Source organism: Eptatretus burgeri, chromosome 3, assembly GCF_056783735.1.
Source record: "Eptatretus burgeri isolate ZD-2024b chromosome 3, Ebu_testis_v1, whole genome shotgun sequence".
Taxonomy (NCBI): Eukaryota; Metazoa; Chordata; class Myxini; order Myxiniformes; family Myxinidae; genus Eptatretus; species Eptatretus burgeri.
The window spans coordinates 32,583,286-32,610,149 of NC_140963.1; the positions used below are offsets into that span (position 1 = coordinate 32,583,286).

General features: G+C 41.9%; 1 protein-coding gene across 2 annotated transcripts in view; it reads left to right on the plus strand.

Moving 5' to 3' along the window:
* Positions 1 to 26,864, plus strand: part of SMARCC2 (SWI/SNF related BAF chromatin remodeling complex subunit C2) — a 46,284-nt gene that overhangs the window by 12,621 nt on the left and 6,799 nt on the right. Inside the window, exons 9-26 of one of the 2 annotated variants that reach the window (XM_085872844.1) lie at positions 4,936 to 5,115; positions 5,226 to 5,338; positions 5,780 to 5,901; positions 8,631 to 8,695; positions 10,403 to 10,533; positions 10,813 to 10,884; positions 12,638 to 12,751; positions 16,039 to 16,192; positions 16,505 to 16,606; positions 17,146 to 17,208; positions 17,554 to 17,821; positions 17,964 to 18,125; positions 18,793 to 18,851; positions 22,637 to 22,763; positions 23,498 to 23,649; positions 24,016 to 24,150; positions 24,878 to 25,232; positions 26,022 to 26,183. In XM_085872844.1, coding sequence (XP_085728970.1) covers positions 4,936 to 5,115; positions 5,226 to 5,338; positions 5,780 to 5,901; positions 8,631 to 8,695; positions 10,403 to 10,533; positions 10,813 to 10,884; positions 12,638 to 12,751; positions 16,039 to 16,192; positions 16,505 to 16,606; positions 17,146 to 17,208; positions 17,554 to 17,821; positions 17,964 to 18,125; positions 18,793 to 18,851; positions 22,637 to 22,763; positions 23,498 to 23,649; positions 24,016 to 24,150; positions 24,878 to 25,232; positions 26,022 to 26,183 — 2,536 coding nt within the window. The remainder of the gene's footprint in view (positions 1 to 4,935; positions 5,116 to 5,225; positions 5,339 to 5,779; positions 5,902 to 8,630; positions 8,696 to 10,402; positions 10,534 to 10,812; positions 10,885 to 12,637; positions 12,752 to 16,038; positions 16,193 to 16,504; positions 16,607 to 17,145; positions 17,209 to 17,553; positions 17,822 to 17,963; positions 18,126 to 18,792; positions 18,852 to 22,636; positions 22,764 to 23,497; positions 23,650 to 24,015; positions 24,151 to 24,877; positions 25,233 to 26,021; positions 26,184 to 26,864) is intronic. The other variant, XM_085872845.1, reaches the window with a different exon arrangement.

Below are 26,864 nucleotides of genomic sequence, written 5' to 3' on the forward strand. Positions count from 1 at the left end.
GTATAAATCATTCTGCAGAGCACAGTTATCATTGGAAATTTTTGTAACTTCGCTTATCAGAGGCCTATAGAGGTCCCTTTCAGCGCATACAATTTTGAAGGTCAAGGTCAAGGTCACTTTGTCACAAATCAGGGGAGTCGACGAAACCCTTATTTTTTGAGTAATTTTGATCGGATCGTCTTCAAACTTCATGGGAATATAGTTCATGGTCTGGCGCTCAGATGATTAATTTTTGGTGGCGATTGGCCTTGACCTTCATGGTTAGCGCCAAAGGTCAAACATTTGACCCCAAGGTCAAATTTTCAAGTTTTAGGAACCATATCGTGTAGTACCTCAAATTGAACACCTCGATGAGTGCTTTCTAGATATGTCAAGCTTGAGACATTATGACGTCATTTGGTAACGTTATGAGGCAAACGCATATTTTTCATGGTTACTCTGTAGAACGATTCTCATCGGAATCTCTCGTAGGCAGATATTCCTCAAGGAGTCGCTCCTGGTGGACAGCAGCTCTGTTCACCTCAGTGTGACCTTAAAGAAGTCACACGTGGTCACCTTTTGGCAAGATACGGGTCACCCTGCGGGTGACATTGGTTTATTTTCTTGTTTGCCCATCCTCCCATGCAGCGGGAGGTGTGTGTGTGTGCGTGCGTGCGCGCGCGTCCGTCCTACATAACTTCAATACTATGCGTGCATACTCAGAGAATCCCAAGGTAGTGCATGAATGAGAACTAGGTATTTGGATAAATTTTAACACCCCATTCGAAGATGATAAACGGGGTGCTTGTCATGAAAAACAAGCTCAAATGAGCCAAGATCCTCGTCCTCTTGATGATGACGTCATAAAAACGAATTTGATGTCATTGTGATTTATCAGGTTTGCGATAAATTATCTGTGCTAATGCCCGGCTTGATTCCCTCAAACAAAATTCAAACAGCTTGCCGAGTTTCAGAGATAATGGTACAGGCGATTTCCATTAGCAGTGATATTATGACGTCAACTTTTTTTCAAGGAAGAATTTCCAAAATCTGAGATGGTTACTGCCTGCGCGTGGACTTTCTGCATATACATGGCAAGTTTCACGAAGATCCGATGAAAACTCTGGGTTGTGAAACAAAAAATCTCAAAAAATAGGAATGACGTCATAAAAATTGATATGACATCATAGTGATGTATCAAATGTGCGGTAATTCATCTCTGCTAATGCCCTGTTCAATTCCCACAAACAGAATTCAAAAATCTTGCTGAGTTTCGGAGATAATTTTTTAGGCGATTTCCATTAGCAGAGATATTTTGACGTCATAACTTTTTTTCTGGGAGGAATTTTCAAAATCGGAGATGGTTACTGTCTGCGCAGGGTATTTTTACATATATACGCCAAGTTTCAGGAAGTTTCGATGAAAACTGCAGGCTGTGAAACAAAAAAGTCCACAAGAAGAAGATGAAGAACAACAACGTGAGTAAGACTTGGAGATCCTCCACGAAGATCTAAAAAAAATAATCAAAAAAAGCCTTTTATCTTGGTCAGACCACTGTCATCTCACATCGGTCTTAAGCCACCATTTTGTTTTGGCCTGCTCAACATTGCCTTGACTTGAAACAGGCCATAACGCTTTCTGTACGATGAATCACTCAAAAATTCGTTTTTTCACTTTCCTCACTCGTATCATCGAATGCCTGATGTTCATACCTATGAATCGCTGTGTACATCACTTTTGTAGGTGTTATAGTTTTCAATATTGGAGCTTGGAGCGATTTCATGCATTATATGATGCGTTGTCTTTTTTTTTTGTTAAAAAAAATAAAAATAAAAATTTCCCCCGATGGCCTCTCACGAATTAATTAACCTCCGCCATCGAAGATCGGAGGTTGCTGTTTTCACCCCTTTCTGTTTGTTTGTTTGTTTGTGAACAGTATTACGGAAAAACTCCAAGACGGATTTCGACGAAACTTGGTGGGGGGGGGGGAGGGTTAGGTATGGTCCAAGGATCATGCCATTAGATTTTGGACTTGGTCCAAAATCCAATATGGCCGCTATGGAGGCCATTTTGAAAACATATTTGAATTTTTTTTTTTTTTGCATTTCTACATGTTTGAGTGATTTCCAACAAAAAAACATGCCAAAATTATAATTGCGGCTGATTTTGGAACTTCAGGTGGATATACCCACGTAAAATCAATTTCTGTCTCAAGGAATGAGTTATGACGAATGAATTGAGTTTGTAAAAGTTAAAAGGGAAAGTTGCAAACTATAACTCTGTGAGCACTGTTGACGTCAAATTGAATGAATAGGATATCAGGTTCGCTTGAGTGACCTAGCAGTATTGGTGGCGGAGGTTTTGCACTCTTCCAAGTGCTCCCCCTCTAGTTTACACTAGTTTTTGTTTTTTCATTGATGAAGGTGCTGGGGTGTGTCCCATTACTGATCAGATTGCAATTGCTTGCCAAGCCAGCCGTTCCTTATCAACCGTTTCATTGGAGTGCTTAAGCTACTTGGCAAGTACTCTACAAGCTGCTTGGTGATGGAACACTCCTGTTTCACCATTCTCTTACCTTTCCATTTGCTATATTTGTAATGACTTTGTTGCTCAACTTTGTGAGGTATTCTTCAATGTTTGTTCATTTATGGTACAGTGTTAATTCATGGGAAAGAGTGCTAAACACAACCAAAAATACATCCTCTTCTTTGTAATAACTGGTTGAACTGGCCTTGGTGTCATCTGGTGTAAATTATTGTTATAATTTTTTTAAACAAGATCGCATTTTTCCCCTTTTTGTGCGATCTGCTTTCATCTATAATCTATTTTTCTCCCCCCCCCCCCCCCAACTCTCTCCCTCTCTCTCTGTCCCTTCATCACCATCCTAATAAAGTGCAGCACTCTCCACACCTCTGTCTCTCACCTCTCTTTCCCCTCTCCCTCTCGCTCCCACCCCCTCCTCGCTCCTCTCCCTCCCAGATTTTATAGCGACATGTGGTGAGGCGTTGCTCTCCCCTTCCCCCTTTCCTAGCGCCCTCCCTTCCTCTCTTTCTCTCTCTCTCTCTCTCTCTCTCTCTCTCTCTCTCTCTCTCTCTCTCTCTCTCTCTCTCTCTCTCTCTCTCTCTCTCTCTCTCTCTCTCTCTCTCTCTCTCTCTCCCCCCCTCTCTTCGCTCTTCGCTCTCCTCCCCTCACCCCCTCACCCCCTCTCCTCCTCTCCTTCCCTCTCCTTCTCTCTCTCTCCCTCTCTCTCTCTTTCTCTCTCTCTCTCCCCATCTTCTTTTTTTTTTTTTTTTCTCTCCCTCCCCTTTTGGTATTCCCGTCAGTGAAGCAACGGCACTCTCCAAGACTGGTGTCAATATTAACTTAAGACAATACATACACGTGGCCATTGCAAATCACCTTTCTTTGGTCATGGTGCATGGGTTGGTCTTCCTGCCTTGTAGGAAGTCTTTCTTTATCTCTGTTGCTCTCCATTTCTCCATATCGCCATCCCGTCTGTGGTCACACAATTGTACCTGAGCTTGATGCTAATCTGTAATTATGATTCCCAGAGGGGGGCAATAAGTGTTTCGTCTTGGTGTTCATGGTGTCCCACCTTTTGAAGACTAATTTTTCAATTATTCAAGTATTAAATTTTAAATTACTTATTTATTTTCATTTTCACTTATTTAATTTCCCAATTTTGTAATTTTTAAATTATTTAATTAGCTTATTATTTTTTATTAAATTTTCCATTATTTAATTTTTTAAATTATGGTTCCATTATTAAAGTGGCATGAAGTGTTTTTAGTCTTTGTGTATGTGGTTTCCCACTATTTTGGGGAAAAATAACCATTTGTTTTCATTATGAGGCAGAATTTGAAGTACAGTCCTACCAATTGGTTAATATTACGAGTTGGTTATGCCCGCAGCCATCACAATCTCCAATCGCAGCCCTCTAGTTAAATTAGAAATAGGCATCCATGACCATGTTGTGGAACATCGCCCAAGGTTCTTGTGCAAATATGATGAAAAATAACTCGACTGAAAGTTCCGATCAACACAAAGTTCAGGATAATATTTTAGTGCTCATTTTCATCCATGTTGTCTATTGTGCCACACCGGCAGCAGCTGTGTCACTCCGCCGACACGCCGCGTATGATGAAGATTAGAGATGGTGCAAGCATAATTTTCTCGAGCTTGAGATGAGGAAAGCTTTCTTCCTGAAGTTGTGGGAAATTGATTTGGGATTCCTGCCTTTTCCTGTTTTTTTTTTTTTTTTCGGTTCTGGCTCGGAAAATTTGTGCTTGAACCATCTCCAGTGGCAAATGTGGATGTGCTTGCGCTTGTGCAGTGTGGATGAAGCACCAACTTTGCCAACACCAAGAAAAGACTCATCAAATTGTATTTTATGGCCTTCAAAGCCATTCCACAACGGAGTTGACTAAATTATAGGTATGTGCAATGGTAAGAGCGAGTAAGAACTTCATACAAAGTGACATGATTCCAAAAAAAACATCAGTTTTCTGCAGGCATGGGTTGCAGGCTGCTTCACGTAGCAGGAATAATTGACCTCGCTTCGCTCGTCCTCGGCCGAATTAGCAGCCTTGCATTCTGGTTTTACTTTACCGACATTATGGGCTGAGATATCTGAACGTTTTGCTTGGTTGATGAGAACATTCTTAAATTTGTCCTTACCTTTTAATGTTGAAAACAAAACTCTCTTTGTGCCCCCCCCCCCCAATTTGTTAGCGATGTGCTGTAATTGTGCTTCCTGCACCTGACCTCTGCCTCTAATGTATGGTTATCTTGTATACATTATTTGTAGACACCCCTTGTAGTATGGTATGGCAGCCAATTGTCTTCTCTTCTCTTCTCCACCCCCCCCCCCCCAATGTAAGCTTTACTCGAAAAGTCAGTACTCGTAGAAAAGTTAAGGCGAAATGCTTTGTGACTCAGTGATGGACTGGGGTACAGGTTCATGCCAAGTGGATTTTGGACACTGATTCATTCAATGAATGGATGAATGAAGAAGATTACGAGGTGGACGAGATGCGCAACTGTTGCTGCTCCCGCAAGCGTATCCCAGTCAAATCCCTCTCCGAGGAGGTGAGAGCTGGAAGTGCTGATCTTTATGATATTCTGGATCCCTCACAGGCAAGTACCTGAATGTCCGACAGGAGTCAGCATTGCACAATGCATTGAACACCGTCTTGGTAACCAGTTAAGCTGTACACATTGTACTGGGAATGTCTGTGCTATTACAGGCGCAAAGCCCAGAGTCGGACCGGCGTGACCGAAGAGGAAGCAACTCCAAAAAGAGGAAGCGTACCCCATCTCCTCCTCCAGTCGATGGCAGGAAGAAATCGATTCGAAAAGGGTTGGCCTCTGTTGTATTTTGTCCTGGTTTTGTGTTCTGGGTTCAAATCATGTGCTTGTCTATTATTAAATTTTTTTTACACTATTCTTATTATTATTTTTTGTTACATTTTATTCATGCCTTATCAAATGAGGTTTTCATTTAAATCATGGTGTACAATTTGGTTTTCCAAAGAAGATCTGCGTTTTACGAAGTATTTATCATTACTTTGTTATTTTGTGTAAAATCACCGTCACGTGTGCCACACTTTCACAATATTTATATTGCAAGGAAGAAAAGGATGTTGAGCAATTCTGGAGGCCAGATTGGATCTTTGCTTTTTGTTTCATTTTATTTTGCTGTCTGTGGCTGTTTTGGAACCTTTCTGAGGTTCTAGATACGGGGAGAGAAGACTTTTCGGGCTCGCGGTTATGGAGTGAATTTTTTGCTGTCGGATGGCAGGCCATCCACTCCACTAGGCAAAAAACGCGTGCCACGTGAGGAGGAGCATGAAGAGTCGAGTCGAGATGGCGACACATCCTCGCAAGCACCGAGCGTAGATGAGAACAAGCCACCAAGAAGTGGTGAGGTGCCTGGGTGTGGTTTAGTGTTGGAACTGCTTGTCTAGACTCTAGAGTGTATAAAAAGGGAGGGATGGAAGGATTTCAACCAAACTTAGCACAAGCATGGACTGTAATGCAAATATGAACCGATTTTAATTTTTGGGTTCAGCAGGTCAAAGGTCTTGTGACGTCTGATAATCATGTTGCAGACCATAACTCGAGTTTGAAGCATCTAATGCTGTTTCTCATATATCCAACCCAGACACGCTGTGATGATGCCGTCATGATGTTATTGCAGCCCCAGAAGGGCCTCTTGCAGTGACAGTATGCCAACATCAAGATACAAATTTGGGCAAAGGGAAAACAGTGGGGATAACAACAAATTGATGCCCCACAGCATATTTGGAGGTTATTGTAGGAAAAGGTTGAGAACACCATCTCTCTCAGTGGCTTTAGCAAGAGCTCGGTCACAGAAATGGGAGAGATTAGTTGGCATTGGGCATCAGATTTAAAACCTTCTCATGGAGTGCTTGAGCCGACAGATTTGAAAAGAGTTTTCCACCGGGGAGAAAAGAGGGTATGAAAAAAAAAAAAAAGTTTGAAGGTGACAAGGAAAGGGTTTCTTGCAGAACAAGTGTGGGCCTGCAGGCTATCATGATTGGGCAGAGAGGTCCATGAGTTGCAGCATGAGAATAGAGTTCGTGAAAGAGAAACTGCAAGGACACCAACCTGTTCTCTGCTGTGCAAGAAGCAGACACTGGAACTGTGGACAACCTGATGCCAACTTCCAATGATATGGAGGGTCTGAGATGCCATGGCCTCAAGAGGGGCAAAATAGGAAGCAGCACCAGCTCGTAGTGGAGGCGGGGGTGGGGCATTCCAGATGAAGGCTTTGTATACCACCACAAGCTTAGGAAAGACTCGATCCTGCGGAGAATTGAGGCGATGACGGGCTTTGGAGACCTACTCAGAGATATGATCCACCCAAGACAGTTATAATAAAAATCCACAAGGTCATGGCTCATGGAAAAGTAACGTAATGGAGGGTATTAAATGATAGTAGGGCAGCGAGACAACTCTTCGACACGAAGCAATGGAAGGAATGAACAGGGAAGGAGGAGGGATGACGTGACATGGTTTCACAGATGGGAGAAGCGAAGAACAAAAGGGTTGCGGTGTGCCGTAAATCTGGATGATGGAAGTTTTATCACAAGGGAGTTACTGGATTAAAACATACATTGTGATGGGGTGAAGGGCTTTGGGAGCGAGATTGGAGGAGAGGAAGTTTTAAAAAAACAGTTTGTGCTTGTTTTCTCTATATCGGCAAAGAGGGATGTTGCCAACCCCTTGTTGCAGATACTGCTGACGTTGATGTTTGAAATGTTGACATAAACCCAAATAAAATTGTGCAAAGGTGAATGGAGGAGAGATGAAGAGGAATATGGCACCTTGTTAAACTCTCTTGCATACCTTTTATTACCTGCAGTACACCTTTACCTATTAAAACGCTATATTGTCCTCTTTCTCTCCCATCCATATTATCACCTCCCATCACCTACCCTCCTTCCCTTGTTTCTGTTCCCTTTATCCCGTTCATCAAGTACTCAACATGTGAGCTCACAGACCAGTCATCCCGCTATTTGCCAAGTCAGTGAATGAATAGAAGGTTCCTGCACCCAAAATGCTTTTCCATGTGTCAGGACCTTGCATGCAAAGAAGTGAATGTCACAAAGGTGTCTCTTTAATGTAGTGATTGAGGCTCACAGAAAATCGGATGGCAAGAGGGTGAGAGGTCAGTATTCTGAAGACGGAGTGAAGAGGAGCAGACAGACAAGATAAGTGTGAAAAGTGCAGGTGAACAAAGTCTGCAGTCAGGAAGAATCGAAAATATAATGGGGGGGGGGGTGGGGAGCCAACATGACGTGGCAATGGAGAGTCCTCTTAATGGACGATAGGGAAGGGCTTGACCGGACTGATTTGGAGGAGATTCTACATATCGGGAGGAGGAAGAGGGGGTCGGGTGTGGACCAAGGGAGTGTCGGTGAGCATTGATGCTTGTCTATCGAATCACTTTGTTGGGTTGTCAAGGGACAAAATTAGATGTGAGGTGGTGCGAGGTCACCAACCTCTGCTGTGGGAGAGGAGCAGGCCCTGCCTGCTTCTGCATAAATGTACCAATTCCATTCAAGCCTTTGGATTCTGCGGCCTGTAACGGTGCAAACAGCATCAATCGAGAGCTGGATTGTAACACCTCGTACAGTGTTGGGCATTGATCACTCCCAAGGAATAACTGGGTTTTGTATCGGATTACAAAAAGACCCACAGCCCAATAAACCAACCAACTTGGAGGATGTGTTTGGTCTCACATGGATCATTGCAGAAGAGATGGGACTTGGTTGGGTTCAATTGCAATAATCACTTAATTTTTACTGTGTATTACACTACCTTCTGTAGATATGATATTCCTATGTGCAAATCCTGAACTGCAGATTTAATTGTCTTTATGTTATAGTTAATTGTCATCATCGTAAAATCAAACATTCTGTTGAACAATTTTAGTTTATTTTGCAGACAACAGATGCTCATTAATAAAGTGGAGGGGGAGGGGGTGGGGGGCAACTCGTATTCATACGTTTGCAATGAGCGTCGGAGAAAAAAAATATTTTCTTTCTTTCTTTCAAACCTCGTGGACATTTAAACTGTTTTTGAACTTGAAAAATTTGAGTTGAGCTTTGTTTGCTATCTTGCAGATGAACAAAATGATAAACCTGCGGATTCTGGGACCAAGGTTGTTGGTCATGCCGACGGAGAACTGGTACACAATTTTAATTAAAAAATCTTCCCTTTTAATGATGACAAAGCCTGTGATGGGTTCGTGTTTTACTGATGCTTGACGAGTAATGCAATTCGCTCGGTTATTAAATGTGCTCGTTCTCAATGTGAAGACAGAATGCACACGTAAGCAAACTCAGGGAAAACCTGTAACCTTGTTCTGTTCGCCAATCCGTGTACTTGACTGGTGCTTCTCAACCGTTTTTTTTATTATTATTATTATTATTATGTCGAGTTTGCTCGATCCTCAAAGTACAACGAAGCAATTTTTACCATGTCAATGTGTAGGACGTTTTCATCAATTTGAAGGAAGAGTAAAAAAAAAACCCACCTTTTTCCACCTGGATGAACCAATTATAACTAAGGTGGTGCATTTGAACTGATCTGAATATTTTGAGATTTTACAAAATATTTCAAATGATGATGGAAATCAATTTGAAGTTCTATCATGAAAGAAAAACTCCTCATTACTATTCAGCCTATAAAGGAAATTATAAACTTGATCTTTTTCAAAACACTTCTCTCAAATATGTCATTACAGATCACAGGGCGGTGATATAATCTATTTCAAACTGTTCCCATGAAGCAATCGAGTGAGAAATTGAAGGCCTGAACTTGCATTTGGCATTGGTGAGAAATTTCCACCTGTCTTGAGGAAAAGAGGTGCTTGATGTTGGGAAGAGCAACACGAACTTCCTGATGCAGGCTCTCCAGACATGAACTCTTGTTCTTGATAAGTGTCAATGTTGAGAAGCTTACTTCACAAAGGTATATTGTTGAAAACCGTAACAATACATCAGTGGTACGATCAGAGATGATTGGATGCTCCTTTCAAATGCAGCCAAAATGCGTCCGAAGCGACCTCATTGAACTTGAGTTTGATAGTGCGGTCGCTCTTGAGATCCACAAGTTCCTCTCTGGCCTTCGGAGAAAGCTACTTGACTGATGCCGAGCTGCAGATGAATCGAAAGGATCACAAACCCAGTCATACTGCTCCATCGATGTCCTTTATTTTATTCTAATTACGAAAGTGCTGCGGAAACTTAGGGGCTTTGTCACGGCACACACAGCGGCATGCCGGTCTGCAAAGCACTGTACAAGACACGCACCATACGAACTGCGTGACTTTTGTGAAATGACGAGTCCTCCTCACATGGAAAGATCTTTGTGACGGTGCGTAGTGCGACAATCGAAAGGCAAGATGGATTTTTCTTTATTTTGAAGCAACAGACCTAATCATTGTGGACGCGTAATGGAAAGCCAATTTTAACACCACTGCAAGGAATATGACCATTTATCAGGAGCAGTTTTGAAATCGTGATGAACAGTTGATAAATGCACAATGTCTGGGTCATCATTTGCGAGCAGTATTCGTATAAACGGAGTCTATCAGCATGTTTATATGGTTATGATTTCCATCCACTTGAAAAAAAAGCTAAAAAGAAAAGGGAAGTGTTTGCAGATGACAATTCCGTTCGGGCAATTTCACAATATTTTCCAGGTTGATTGATCTAAAGCGTGCACTGCTTTCATTTTCTGTTTTTTGGCTTGTCGGTGTATGTCGGTAATTGCAACCCAATTGACGAAAATTAACTGAGTTGAATGTGCAAACGACTCCAGCATGCCGTGATTTAAGTTATCCACTCGGTCGTGCACCATGACCTTTTTGTATACGCGTGGCCGTCTGCAGGAGGGCGAAGGATCAACATCGAATGTCAAGCCGGAGCAGATTAAAAACCCCGACCAGCTGGAGGATAACGTAACTGATCAAATGCATCACATTATCATCCCCAGTTACGCAGCATGGTTTGACTATAACAGGTGATTACTCTTCAATTGGGTAATAGCATTGTTGGAGACTTTCCTATTTTTAGTTTTTTTCATTTGGATCATTTTTAAAAATTGCGTAATCAAATCCTGCATGAATTATTGGAAGTAATTTTACTGTTCAATGAAGTTCTTGGCCCAGTGTTTCTTGTTGCGCATGATAGTTGAAATGCAGGTCAGCATTAGTGTTGCCCTCGCAGTTTAGAGCGATTTTATTCATATATATATATATATATATATTAACCATGATAGTTCTTTGATATTTTTCTTTAGTATCCACGCCATTGAACGCCGTGCCCTGCCAGAGTTCTTCAATGGGAAGAATAAATCCAAGACTCCTGAAGTGTAAGCTGCTGTTTAATCTGTCTAAGCCCTTTCTGTGCTTTTGCTGTGTTAATTTACATCCTAACATTAATTTAATATATTCATCACGCTTCCACTGAACCTTGAATCCTCTCCTCCTCTCACCTCTCCAACCACCCACCATGTTGGATCCTTAGACGTTTAGCAACTCGGTGTTTATTTTAAAAGTCAGACATGGAAATGTACATATATTAACTACATTGTCCAAGACGTCCTGTATAAACATGTGTTCATAGATATGATATTGAGTTGTGGATGTCTTATTCTTTTTTTTGTGTTTGTGTGTGTACATGCATGCTTGCCAATTTTTCCATCAATTGCATTCAACCCCACAGTCTGGCTAGCACAGGGCAAACACGTTATGGTTTGTAGCTTTCATGGCATTCATTTATTGTCCACCACTCCTTCCCAATTTCAGATCTCGGTGATGCATGGCGTCATCGCCGGGCGCCGGAGGAAGAGAGTACTCAGTTTTTACTCCGTTTGTTTGGTTTCTTGTTTGTTTGTACAAGCGATATCTCGGCGATGCTGTGATCTAGGAAGCTGAAATTTGGGGACAAAAGTGAAGATGTGCTTTGGTGAAAAAGTATTTATTTTTTTTATTTTTTGAGTAATCAATTCATTGATTAATTACTTATCATCGATTTATTAATTACTTATTTGTTTTATTTCTCATCCTGGCAATATCTCAGGTACCTTTTGAGCTCGGAAGTAGCCAATTGATTAAGAAAGCAATTATTTTATGATTATTATTCATTTTAATTATGCAATTAATTAATTATTGTATACCATTCCCTCCCAATTCAGACTCCACATGCTGCATGGCGGCATCGCCAAGCGCCGAAGCCGCGCTGGAGGATTTGTTATTTATTTATTTGGCATGGGGCGGTGTATTTTGAATGTACCGCGATTTGTTTGTTTGTTTATCTGGGCGATATTTCCAGCCATCCTTTGAGCTCGGAAACTGAAATTTGGGGACAAAAGTGAGGATGTGCTTTGGCAAAAACCATGCTTTTTATTTTTTGATTAATCAATTAATTGCTTAATTATGATAGATTTGTTTATTACTTATTTTATTTCTTATCTGGGCAATATCTCGGGCACCCTTAAGAGCTTGGAAACTTGTACTTGGACACGACAGTGAGCAAGTGATTTGGCAATAAATGGTATTTTTGATTTATTGATAAATCAATTAATTGCTTAATTATTCATTTTTTTGATGAATTACTTGATTTTCAAAAAGTTACAGATTCGGATGAAATAGTGGTGGTTTGGGTATGCTATTGGGAAATTGATTGAGAAATCAATTATTTTGTGACTATTATTTATTTTAATTACGCAATTAATCACTGAAACAATCAATTATTGCACATCGCTCATTCCAATTCCGTTTCCATGTGCTGCACGGCGGTAATGTTGCGCGCTGGAGGATTTATTTATTTGGCATGGGGGTGGTGTACTTTGTATGCTACTTGTATTTTATTGTTTTGCCATCTGTTCAAACAACATCTCGTGTGTATATATATATATATGTATGAGTATATATGTATATACGAAATAGTTCAGAACTTGAGACTGCCCTGAAAATAGAGTCGGTGGAAGGCTGTGTGACATTACCTGTTGTTAATGAAAGCTTGGAAGATGGCTTTGCCAAACGTCTGTCACACAACACACGTAATGACGAGATGATTCAATCGTGGCCATGTTCACTCATCTTTCTCCTTCGGGCTTGCAGATACCTGGCTTACCGAAACTTCATGATCGATACATACCGACTGAACCCTCAGGAGTACCTGACTAGCACCGCCTGCCGGAGAAACCTTGCTGGCGATGTTTGTGCCATCATGAGGTGATTGTAGAAAGCTGACTGTGATTCGCTGTCAGGTAGCAAGCGGTTGCTGCTATCTTGGTTTTGTTGCTATTTTAAACAATATTTTCTGCAAGGATTAAGAAAATAACATGGTTTCCAAACATTGTGGTTCAACTTCGTGACGACACCTGGAAAGGAAAGATTTATTCGATTGCATTGTACTTCTACCTCACCACCACTGTGCCCCCTGATTATATGGTGTTGTATTTATGATGCCAGTATAATTTTACACGTGTACTAGTCGTGTAGGGTTGGTGAAGTTATTTGAGCTTCAATAGTGTTTTGCTGTTTGTTACTTGTGAAATCAAAGGTTCTCAAGTGTCCTGATTGATCCAGTCTGTTATTCTGTCTGTTTGTAAGTCTATCAGTCGCGTACAGGTCACAATGCGACAGCAATCTTAACAAATTTAACCACCGAGTCAAAAGTTAGAAGCCTATTGTTTTGGGATCGAAATGTCAAGGTCACATACAATTGTCAATTTTCATCCAATTGACTTTAAAATTGAACAGAATTTATGTATTGGGTCACTGAATTGGTTCACCAAAAACAGAATGATCGATTTAGCCGTTTTGATATGTCAACCATTTCCATGACAATTTCTCCCATTGATTAAGCAAATAGGGACTTTTTTTGTGATATTATTATTGCCATACCTCAATAATTTTTCAAGATATCAAATTTAAACTTTAGCAGCTTATTTGTACATATGTGTAGTATATTTGAGTAAGGTTTGGTCAAAGATCAACATCAAAGTCATCCGAAGCATGTAGAAAGCCAAGATGAGGCCACAATTAGAAAATGTTTCAACCAAATTTGTTTGGTAGAACAATCAATCACGTAAAACACTTGATAGGTGAAATTTTCGAAATTAACAAATTGCCATTTCCATGGCAACTATTTTTGGGGGGATTTTGCACGCACGTCTTTCTTCTTTGTTTGTTTCCTGTATTTGTGAAGATCTCTCGAGGGAAATCTTACTCTGACCTCGATGCTTGTCTGTTCGTCCAGTCGATAAGTAGGAATGCTTAGTTGTATCAAGTTAAAGTAGTGTTGCACACCACTTAAATACGGGTCAAGGAAGATCCGGTTCGATTTTGATGCAGTTTGAGTTTGCCGGTTCAATTTCATTGTTTTTAAATTAAGAGGAAGATGAAATTTTGCACACACCTTTTTGAAGTGAGAAATCCAAAAAGAACCAATCGCTGTCTACAAGAGACATTACAAATGACGTCAGCGATCAGATGATTTTGCTGTACGCAAAGCTGAGACCATCATGGCAAAGAGTCCGAAGTGATCATCTGGTTCCTCACAGCATGTCGTAAATGACATCTTCAAAAGCGGTCACGTCGAAGAGTGCTGCTCGATCAATTTTCATCTTGCGAATGCAAAGATTTGGGAAACTCAACATTTTCCAACTTTGTTTGTCGTCATCATCGGTAGCCCCAGGCGTCCTCACTGGAAGTCCACAGCGCCGAGGATGCCGACCGCTTCGATCGGGTTCCTTCAGAGATCGAACAAAGAAGAAATGTGAACTAGTTGTCTGTATTGTGCAAGTCGAGAGCTCGTTGTGACTACGTGGTTGGTGCACAGTTTTAGCATCTTAAAGTTGGGTCAGGTTTGTGTTGATAGGTTTTGAGTGCGTGGTGGTAACAGAACGAAGTTGAGATGTTGTTACTCCTGGATGAGCATGGGATGGTTTGTTAAGATGGATGGCTCACCGGGGTGTGATTAGTTGAATAGTGGACGGAGGTTACATTTTCACCCCTGTCTGTCTGTCTGTGAGCGTGATATCTCAAAAACTTATGGACGGATTGGGACAAAACTTTGTGAACATGTTGGGTGTGTGACGAGGACAAATTGATTCGATTTTTCTGAAGATCCGGATCCAGATACTCCAATTTTTTAAAGTGATTCTTCACCGTTGAGAGGGCCAAAAACGATGTATACATAATATCTCAATTTCTGAACGGATCCGGGTGAAACTTGGTAGATGAGCTGGGTAGGTGACAAGAACGAGCCGATAAGAGTTTGGTTACTGTGCAGATCCAGGTCCACCTATCAGTGGGGTATAAAATGAAGACTCATCAGCTTGACGGAGGTATAAGCTCCACCGAGTGCCCTTCTAGTTGTGTTGTTACATGGCGACGTGATTGTGAATGTTTTTCCGAAATGTTGAGGTTAAAGGTGGATGGGAAACGTTTGTAAATATGTTGTTTTCGTAAGTTGCTGGTGAGATTTTGTTTTTTTCTGAGGAGGGGATGGGCGATTGGACAAGTGTTGACATGGCTGTTCGAGCATTTGAGTGGCATCAATGAAGTGTGTGTGTGTGCCTCTGATATCAAGGTGGTGTTGGAAGGGGAGTGTTTTTGTTTTGGCGTGGAGATAATCGATGGTGGTGACTTGGGTGCGGCCCATAATGGTTCTGAGCGGTTTGTTTTGTATTATTTGAGGTTTTACACATTTGTTTCGGCTGGATGCTCAATTTGGGCTAGCTTAGTTAATAGTGGTTCAGATAAAGTGCTTGTAAATTGTGGTTTAAAGGGATTCTTTTGTTGTTGTTGTTGTCTAAACTTTGTATTCGTTAATGCATTTAGTGTGTTGGGGTTTTGGTCGACTTCAACTCCATCCAACTTTGTCCTCACAAGGATATTTGTTATAAATTGCTTTTTATGCCTCCACACCAAGGGTGCTGGAGGCATTATGTTTCCGGGTTGTCCGTCCGTCAGTCAGTCAATCAGTCCGTCTTTTCGTTTACGCGATAACTCAAGAAGCAAATTGTAGAATTTCATCAAACTTGGTAAAAAGGTAAAGTAAGACAGGGCAATTAAGTGATTAGATTTTGGCCCAGATGTGATAAAGGTGAAGGGTCAAACTCTGAAATTTTACTGTTTATGCCCTAACTCAAGAAATATTGGACAGAATTTCATCAAACTTGGTACAAAGCTAAAGTTAGACAGGGCAATTAACTGATTAGATTTTGGGCCAGATATGATATAGGTTAAGGGTCAAATATGTCAATACTCAAGCGTTTGTGCGGGAGAGCGGAGGCATACCTGTTTACTGCGCGCAGTCGAATTACTCCAGTTGAGTACTATTTTCATTTGTCGATAAAATGCTAAATCAAATGAAGTTTAATAACAAGGAAGTAACATCTTTGCATTGTTAAGTGGTTTCACGATTCCACATTTAAGGAGGTGGGAGTGGTCCTACGAACCAGTCTTGACAGACTGTGGTTTTTGTGTGTTTGTGTGGGTGATCTCTGCAGGGTGCATGCCTTTCTCGAGCAGTGGGGTCTCATGAATTATCAGGTGGACACAGACAGCAGACCAGCTGCAATGGGCCCACCGCCAACCTCTCACTTCCACGTGCTGGTGGACACACCATCTGGACTTGTTCCTCTACAGCCAAAGACTACGCCTGTAAGAAGCATAGCCTCCTTTTATTTACATTATCTTACTCCGTTTTTTTGAATTTTTTTTGTTCTTCTTTCAAATTCATTGTTAAACCACTAAGAAGTGGTGTGTTTCTTTCTAATTGGTATTGCGCCCATCGCCGAGGACACAGTGTGTGGAGGTGTTGACGATTGAGCAGCTGTGACCTAAGTTGATTATTTATTCAGTTGTTGAATTTGCATATGGAGCCGATTCAGCTTGGATATTATAGTGGAGATTTTAACAACCCCTTTGGACCCCTTCTCCTCAAAACATTGTATCTTCATCATATCTTCTCAGGTGGCATCCGTGCAGCCAACTCCAAACACTGCGGAAAAAGCAAAGGAAAAGCCAACGGACATGCAGAACTTTGGACTCCGCACAGACATGTATAACAAGAAGGTGCGTCTGCTATTAGAGGCTCCAGTGCACCCAAAAAAAATAATAAAGTTAGTGGTAACCAGACTCACTAGCTTAATACTTAGAGCATCCACTCTGAGACTGGGAGGCCAGCAGTTTGAACCCTGGCTGAGTCACACCAAAGACTTTAAAAATGGGCCGGGCTGCTTCCTTTCTTGATGCTCAGCATTTAAAAAGGAGATAGCACGGACAGACAAACAACGATAGCTTGGCATCCATTGTTGGGAGAAAATTCCTCTTCAAATCACTTTGTTGAATGTGGAGATAGAAGATGTAAGAAAAGATTGCGTCGCCAGTCCCAGGGTGCCCTGGAAAGTTTCATCACCTCTCCCCAAAACAAGCGCATGTTTGCCTGAAGTCAAGTCTGGTGTTGTCTGATTTATTTGTCTGCATGCATTTGATTTGTGTTTGCTGCTCCTCCAAGAGTCTTTGACCCTGTTAAAATTGAGCGTAGCTGTAACTGGATTTCTTTGTTAATTTGGCATTGTCCTCCATTGCCGCAACTCTAATCTACTTTTCAGTCCAAATCATCAGCCGGTGGCTCCAGGGAGTGGACTGATCAGGAAACTCTCCTATTACTGGAGGTGAGCTTTGAAGCATTTATTTTCGTTCTTCTTTCATCTACTTTTCGACCAGGTTGTACCTTAATGTTGTCATCATAGAACAGTGCCAGGACTGCATGTAAAACCACCGTGGAAACTGGCAAAATGGCCCCTGTCAGTGCCATACTTGCTTCAAAATCGCCCATTTCTGTATTAAATTCCACACACTGTGTGATACTTGACTAAAACTGGTGTTTTGTCAGAGACGGCTCGATTCTGGAGCAAGCTATCCTATGGCCGTCTTCACATCCACAATCATGAAAACTCTCATGGTGTCTTTTACAGTCGTGTCCCAACCATACTTTCTGCCCGAACCAAATTTCTCAGGGGTTGGAGCTGCACAAGGATGATTGGAACAAGGTGTCGGAGCACGTCGGCTCACGCACTCAGGATGAGTGCATCCTGCACTTCCTCCGCCTTCCCATAGAGGACCCGTTCCTAGAAGAGGGTGTCGGATCTCTCAGTTCCCTTGGACCCCTGGCCTATCAGCCCATTCCATTCAGTCAGGCTGGAAACCCGGTCATGAGCAGCGTCGCATTTCTTGCCTCTGTTGTGGACCCCAGGGTGTCTTCCGCTGCTGCCCGGGCAGCACTAGGTAACATTGGTTTTGCTTTTATTTGGTGTACAATCTCTGGGGCATTCAAAATGGTGTACGGAATGTAGCGTGAATTGCACTCGCCGACTTGGGAGTATTTGTCATTAACCGCACAACTTTTTCCTCCACGCACTGTTTGCAGAGGAGTTTCAGAAGATGAAGGAAGAGGTTCCCTCCGCACTGGTTGAGGCCCATGTGAAGAAGGTGGAAGAGGTGGCAAAAACTGTCGGGAATGCCGACCCGAGCTTCGGCCTCGAGACCAGCGGGATTGCGGGAACGTCACCCGAGCACCCGGAGAAAGCAGGTGATTGGGCAGTTGCGTGTGGCGGTGTTTGCTTGGCGGCACAAATGTTGCACCCGCTTGTTAGAGTTATAATCGTTCATTTCAAGTCATTTTCATTCCAGGTTGTATCGGGACTTCTTTTTTCATTCCGTCTTCCATCTGAATGGATAAAATAAATAAATTGGCAATTATAATTGATGCCGTTGTTGGTTAACCAGTGAAAGTTGTGAGATATTTCATTGCAATGTTGATCCACTGTTCATGTCAACAGACTATTAAACCACTGCCTTGTCTACGTGTCATTTGAAGATTTGTTGAAGACATCAGCAACATTGATCTTCCAAAACATCGACCAACTCATTAGATCTTGCAGTGGTTTGTGATGATGAATTGCTCTACTCAGGACATCACAGAAAATAGTCTGTTGGAGATGGATGTGGAAACATCTTTATATGGATGTATCATTATCATTTTGGGGAAAATGAACCGTCGTACAAAATGTACAATGAAGTGGCACAAAAAGGAGGGGGAGAAGGGAACAAGGGGTGTAGGTTATGGGTATGTCGGGCAATCGAACTTCAGTGGGATCATCACAGATTTTCCCTTTTGTGCACAGTATACCGTTATTCCAATTTGAGATTTGAATGAGCTATTTTTTTTTTAATCCATTGTTTTAATTGCATTGCAGAAGAGAGCTCAGAGGATGGAAAAGGTGAAATTCAGCCAAGTGAAGATAAAGAAGAAAAGGTAAGGTCAGTGGTATTTGCAGCCTGCTTTCTCCATGCTGCTGAGCAGATCAACCTTTAATGGCTCTTCTGCACTCCACATCGTTTTCTGCAGTGATTTAAGCCTCATGGATGAGCATTGCTGACATTACAGTACCAAGAGAAAAGTCTACACCCCCTTTCAAATTTTTTCACATTTTGTTGCCTTCTGGCTGGCATTAAATTGCATGAAATCAGACTTTTTCCACCTTTATTTACATATCGTTACCCACAACCTCCAAATGAAAAACAAATTCTACAAATTTCAGAAAATTAAATTAAAATACAAAACTAGAACATCTTGGTTGGATAAATGTCCACCCCCCTCGTCACAGCAATTGTAAATTAGCTCAGGTGTAACCAATCACCTTCAAAATCACACACCAAGTTAATTGACCTCCACCTGTGTTAAATTATAGTGATTCTGATTATTCCAGAATAAAATCAGCTGTTCCTGTAGGTTTCCTCTGTTGGGTAGTGCATTTCACAGCAAAGACTAAACCAGGGGTCTCCAACCTGCGGCCCGTGGGCCACATGCGGCCCCTTAAACGGATTTATGCGGCCCGCGGTGCCATATTAAGTTTACATTACAATGCGGCCCGCGATACTGCCAATTTGTCAGGGTCAATGATCAAAGCGTTCTGTAATTTTTATTATGATCTTGATTCATATTAGACACGTGTTTTTAACACTTATTCATTTATCATATTCGTTGGCAAGAAAAATATATTCAGCACTAATTTTTGTTGAAATTTCCGCATATTAATTATATAATTTTTTTTCGGAATTTAACGTCCTTTTTGGGGGTGCGGTCCTCCGCCCCTCACCACTTTAGTTTTGTGGTCCTCCACCAAAAAAGGTTGGAGACCCCTGGACTAAACCATGAGCACCAAGGAGTTTTCAAAAGACCTCTGGGATAAAGTTGTGGAAAGGCACAGATCAGGGGATGGGTATAAAAATATTTCAAAGCTCTTGAATATCCCTTGGAGCACTTTCAACACAATCAATAAGAAGTGGAAGGTGTATGGTACCACCAAGACCCTGCCTAGATCAGGCCGTCCCTCCAAACTGGATGACCAAGCAAGGAGGAGATTGATCAGAGAGGCCACCAAGAGGCCAATGGCAACGTTGAAAGCTACATGCCTTTATGGCAAAGACTGATCACTGTGTGCATCTGACAACGATATCACAAGCACTCCACAGGTCTGGCTTGTACGATAGGGTGGCAAGAAGGAAGCCATTACTCAAAATAGCCCATCTTTGAGTCTCGTTTGAGGGATGCAAAAACCCACTCTGCAAAAGGTTTTGTGGTCTGACGATACCAAGATGGAACTTTTTGGCTTAAATGCAAAACATTATGCATTAAATGCAAAACAAAACCCAACACAGCACATCACCCAAAGAACACCATCCGTACTTTGAAGCAGAATCATGTTATGGGGATGTTTCTCATCAGCAGGGACTGGGGAAGTCAGAATAGAAGGGAAAATGGATGGAGCAAAATGCAGAAAAAATCCTCGAGGAAAACCTGCTGCCCTCTGCAAGAAAAACTGAAATTGGGATGGACGTTTACCTTTCAGCATGACAATGACCTGAAGCACACAGCCAAAGCTACACTGGAGTGGCTACGGAACAAAAAGATAAATGTCCTTGAGTGGCCCAGTCAGAGCCAGTTGCAGGTCTAAAGGTCGAAATGAAATTTTTCCTTTTCCAGAGTCTGGGACCCGAGAACAGGCCCCAGCTTCCGGAGGTTCCGAGAAGATCTGTCCTGCATTCCTAGCCATTTCTGACCACAAAATTACTTTTAATCATGCCAACATGTTCACATTTTAAGCATAATCTAATTAAATAATCAAAATTTGTTCGACCAACACTAATTAAACTGGAACAGCACTCGGTGGAGTGCATATTTCACCAGGCTGAACCATTTATATTTTGTATGCCACCCATAGGATGGATCTCCATCTGGACCTGAACCAAAATCAGATCAGCTTGTTCTTGTCAACTACACAACTCATCTACCAGGTTTCGTCCGAATCCATCCATAACTTTTTTGAGATATCGTGCGATATTTCATTTTTGGCCCAATCTCTCAATGGTGAAAAATCACTTTTAAAAAAATTTAATTTGAGTATCCGAGTCTGGATCTTCACCAAAATCGAATCAATTCTTTCTTGTCACTCACCCAACCTGTCCACAAGGTTTCGTCCGAATCCGTCCACAACTGTTTGAGATATACTCGCACAAACAAACAGACCGACAGGGGCGATAACATCTAATCTCCGTCCACCTTTGGTGCCGTATGTAATAACATGTCTTGGAATACGGCAACAATTGACTGCAATCTTTTTGAAATTTTTGAAAAAAAAAAAGAAAATAATGCAACAATTGACTGGCATTCCCACAACTGTGCAGTTTTTATACACCCGATATATATATCGGGGCGTATATGTGATACCGGTCGTCTGTCCGTCCGTTCCTGTCCGCACTCTAACTCCCAAAGTTTTCAACTTTCACGTTTCATATTTGGTACATAGGTACAGACTGTGGAGATGGTGTCTCGACATACGTTTGTCATCTAAAGTGGTTACCATGGCAACCAGGATGCTGTTTTCCATGTAGTAGCACAATTCTGTATATATCTTCTTGTTCGGGCATATATTGTGCTCACTTGCACTCGTTTGCTTTGTTATGGTCCGTCTACATTTTGCTTTTGAACATGACGTTTATTTGAGTTCATTATTGAAATTGCACTTCATTGCTTTTGTTGTCATTCAATAACTTCGCGATCCATTGCGCCTGATAATACTACTCCTTCGGGACGATGATATGACAATGAAACGGGTGTCAGAGACAGACAATTGGGAAAAGGGAAGTTATGGATTATTGTTCACTATATTTTTACAGGGTTCAAGTACATTGTGTAACTGGACCACTTCTGCATAGTTTAATATAACCTTTTAAAAAGAAAAATAAATTTATTTTCGTCAGAAAGTTGCCGGTTTGACGTGAAGACTTGGGGTGAAAAATTCTGGCAAGTAGCACCCAAATACATCTGTGGGTATATGGTATTTAAACTTGGAATGCTTCCACCATGAGCTTTCTTGCTCAGATGGCAACAACAAACCTGCCAACCTGAATCTATCCATCCATTGGGACCATACTCTGTGCAGAGTGTTGGTGCTGCCTAAGCAGTTTCCTTGGCTATTGGGCACAATCCTGGACGGGTCACCACTCCGACGCACGATACCAGCAAGCTGGCACTTATTTTGCCGACCTCGGAAGGATGACAGTCCGAGTCCACCCCACCTGGTATTGATTCAACAGCGGAGTGGGATTTGAACTCAGGATCCTCAGATCCCAAGCCCACCACCCTTACCATTAAGCCAACACCATGCATAGAATTCCAACATCTCAAAAACCTGAATGTCAGGGTCAATTTATACTTATGATGGAATTTCTTGTAAAATTGTATTAATGTTGTGATATGGGTATGCTGATCCACGTTCTTGAAAAGGTCTTGGATGATCCATTTTGGATGCAAGCTTTTGAAACCTTCCAAAGTTAACAAAATCAATTGTATTTGTATTTTCTCTTTCATTTGTAATTCGATGAACGAGGAGGGTGTGTTTGCACGTGCACGTACAAACCAACATTGTGCTTGCAAATTGAAACTTGCAATATCGCATTCATGAATGCTCGTACACCGTTAGGCCTCAGCGTGTGCCAGGTGTTGTGGTTGATAACTGAGTGCTCCTGATATTTCAGCACGAGGAGAACAAGTTGTCTGATGCAGTGGACGATTCTCCAAAGGATAAAGGTGGTGAAGGCGAGAAGAAAGGAGAGGAAGGAGTCATGGAGTGGGAAAATGAGGGCAAAGATGAAAAGAACAAAGGTTTGTTCGCAACAATGTGCTTCAGAAACAAACCAACCCTGGTGTGTGAAACGTTCTAGTTTATTCGCAGACACGTCCCATGTAACAATGCAACGTAAGCGAGATCTGCACAGTGCAGTTGCATTGGTATTGACTCCCATGTGACACGTTAATGATGCAACTGCTCGTCAAGTCAATGTAATTGTTTTGGTGAAGTTCAACTACAAGTTCCAAATCGGCTTAAACTAAAACTTGAGAGAAGTCGACGGCACGCCATCTCAGAACCCCACGCTTCCCACCTAAAGCAAAGTTGAAAAATGGCAAAAAGTTCCACCAGGAATGACCCAATCTCAAGTTTTGAGTTAAATCCCCCCCCCCCCAATTTTGACCCCCTTTGACTCTAATTCCCCACCTCCTCGGGCATGAACTGGGGGTCAAATGCAAAAACATCGTCTCAATATTTCATGCGTGTCTCAATGTTGATTGCATATGCAGTAAAAAGTTTTTTTTCATTTAAAAATGTGCCCCAAATTGTGTTTGACCTTTTGACCCCACCCAAGAGGGTGGGGCCATAAATGTTACTGCTCTTGCACCTTCTTGCCATGTGGTGATCATAACTACCAAGTTTGGTGAATTTGTGTATAACCGTTTCAGGAGAAAGTGTGACTACTGGACAGACAGAGCCGATTGCAATATCCCCCACGGTTTGGTTTTTTTGTTTTTGAAAACCCAACTCTCATTTCCTGAATGGGCAGAGCTGGAGAAAGAATCTGAAGAGGATGGGAAGAGTTCTCCAATGGAAAAGAAGGATGGGAAGGAGAAACGAACGGTAGAACGTGACCTGGGCGAAGGGAATTTGGCCACCGCCGCAGCCGCAGCACTCGCCGCCGCTGCAGTTAAAGCCAAGGTAAGCTACTTTTGCTACACGTTGGGTGAATGTAACAACAGTGAAATAACCTTGAAGCATTTTAATTGGTCATCAAGTGCTCATTGCTCATCAATTAGACCAGACTCGGTAATAACGTGCGCTCTGAGTCTCAGAGGTCAGTGGTTCAAAACCCGGCCAAGCCATAACTAAAGACTAAAAATGGTACATGCTGCTACCTTGCTTGATGCTCAGCATTTAAAAAGGATTGTACATGGGCAAATAACCATATGTTGACAACCATAGCGCATGCGTTCAATGGGCCCAATGGCCTAACTCGTTGAAGTTTCTTGAAGAGGAACTCTTATTAATTTGTGCCCGATGGTTTCCTTGTCTCCTTGGTTGCAGCATCTGGCCGCAGTCGAAGAGAGAAAGATCAAGTCTCTCGTAGCCCTGCTGGTGGAAACACAGATGAAGAAGTTGGAGATCAAACTTCGGCACTTTGAGGAGCTGGAGAGTATCATGGATAGGGAGCGTGAAGCGGTAACAAATCACTCCCTATAATGTTGACGTTTATAAACTACCATCCGATGGAAGCTTTGTGATGGTGGCGAAGTTATCACCGGAGAAACTTTGAATCATAAAGCTAAATGATTGTCGTCTCGAAACCAAGATATTTCATGCAATTTGTCCAGAACCTTTGATATTCTTGTTGATAATAATGAGTTGTTTGCAAACATTGGTTCCGTTCTCACTTATCTTGGCAATCTGAATCGTTGCCATATTGTTAACGAACCAGACGGTGGCTTGGAAGTTAAACATCAGGAACAAAAATATTGAACTGCTAACATAGCAAGGGAGGGTAGTTTGGGAGGTTGAGTTGCACTACAATGTTGGCTCACAATGGCAGCAGATAATAGGGAAGGTACATCGAGTTGAGAAGATAAAATGAGGATGACTATTGAGTTAAGCAAATACTTCTGGTCAAGTTAGGATTGGTAGTCAAACATGTTCCTAATGCGTCTTTCTCAGTCCCAATTTGTCCCACAATGAGACATTTCAGTCAAATATCATCTGAAATTTTGTATCGTGATCCTGAGATTTTTTGATTTTTCTTTGTAAATAATTTGTGACAATCATCTGTTAACTCCTCCTATATTTACATCCCATTGATCATTTCAACGGTGCATTACCTTCTTTAATTTTTTGACAACTTATGTGGCTTTTATTTGACGCCATGAGCAGACTATCATGTGTCTCTTACCTCCAGCTCGAGTACCAACGGCAGCAGCTGCTTGCTGACCGACAGGCTTTCCACATGGAGCAACTAAAGTATGCTGAAATGCGTGCGCGGCAACATCATTTTCAGCAGCTCCAGCATCCACATCCTCTCCCACCGCCAGGAATTCCAACCGCGGCGCACGGGCAGCCATTAGCGTCGTCTGTCCCACAGCCCCCCGTTGTGCAACAGCAGCAGCAGCAGCCTCCACCACCGCCCGGCGCACAGCCGGCAGCTTCGGGAATACAAGGCCACGGTGCCGTCTCTGCTCCTCAAGGCACCATGCCTGAAACTCCCAGCCTGCCTACTGCACCTCACCCCTTATCATCAGCCCCTTCCACACAGGGTATTTGTCCATCTTTAGTCCATGGGCCCAGGCATATATTGGTACCATCTGGGAAACCAAACTTTAGGGCTAAGTTATTGGTAGGGACTATATGATTATTTCAATATGTGATAACCATTCCAGAAGAGCAGCTTAGTGTATGTATTTTGCATTTTTACCATTTTACCATTCTGAGATATTGACGTTTTGGGGGAAAATCGCACAATGGACTATTGACACATCCCATGAAGGTAATATCATTCAATAACAGCTCAGGATATACAGATTTGTTTGCCTTATCACTTTCATTATGCGGAGGGTGGGTACATTCCAGAGATGATAATTCAATGATGCCAATTCAAAAATCATAACTAGGATTGGTTTCCTTAGATGGTACCGACAAGTGGAATTTCTGGCCTGGCCCATGGACTAAGCTGCCAGTCTGCAATGGTTATCACATCAAAATATGATATATATATATATATATATATATATATATATATATATATATATATATATATATATATATATATATATATATATATATATATATACACCAATTCAAAAATCATAACTCGGATTGGTTTCCTTAGATGATACCGACAAGTGGAATTTCTGGCCTGGGCCCATGGACTAAAACGCTTCCTTTGATGTTACCGACATCTGAAAGTTGTACCATTATCACATCGTTTTGTAATATAATGAAAAATTAAAAAAAAAGACTGATAGGTGAGCAAGTGATATAAAATGAATACTGTACTGCTTTTAAAAAAGTGAGTTGTTTTGGAGCCAACATCCCTTTTCTTGCAGGAGGGGTACCGCCAGGTTTGCCCACTGAGCAGATGTCAGCAGGACTGTCTGGTGCTGGCCTGCCACCGACGGCCAATGGCACCAGTTCAGCTGCTTTGCAGAATCCTACAATCACTGCCGCAGTTCAGAGTACCATAGCAGCTTCCACACCCATTGTACCAGGTGAGATATCTCCTCTCTTGCTTGACAATATTTGAAGAAAGATTTTTATCCTGCAAAGACCATTATCTGCTTCAACTCTAAATGCAGATGAGAAATGCAAAAGCCTTACCTGCCAATTATTCTTCTTTAATTTTGTCTCCATTGCCAGCAATAGCAAGGTATAATGGAGGATGATGTGATTTAAAAGTTTTGGATGCACTTTTTCAATGCACTGTCGCTCTCCTGGCAGCCATGCAAGACCATATGGTTATCTGAATCACTATTACACCCTCTGAAATTGCATAGTTTCGTGAAATTTCAGTGGGCCCAAAAACAATATGAAGCACGTTGATTTTGACACTACTTTGTTCATGTTTGGCTCTTTTCGGATACTGAGAAATCGACCTTTTCCACCCTGTTGAACGAGACTAGTTCTACATCAATGATCTGGCTCATCTTTATGGTACCAGGCTTAAGGCCCTGTCACACCTTGACGATTTAGCCAGCATATGCCGAAGTATGAAATTTGTCAAACGCTGGCACACGTCAAATATGTATGGGTAAGTTTTGTATACGTTAAGAGCACGCTGGCATACGTCGTAGTACGCTGGCATACGTTGTAGTATGCCGAGCTGTTAAACAAATTTTCCATGCTTGAAATTTTTTGACGTATGCCTTCGTATGACTCACACGTTCCGCATA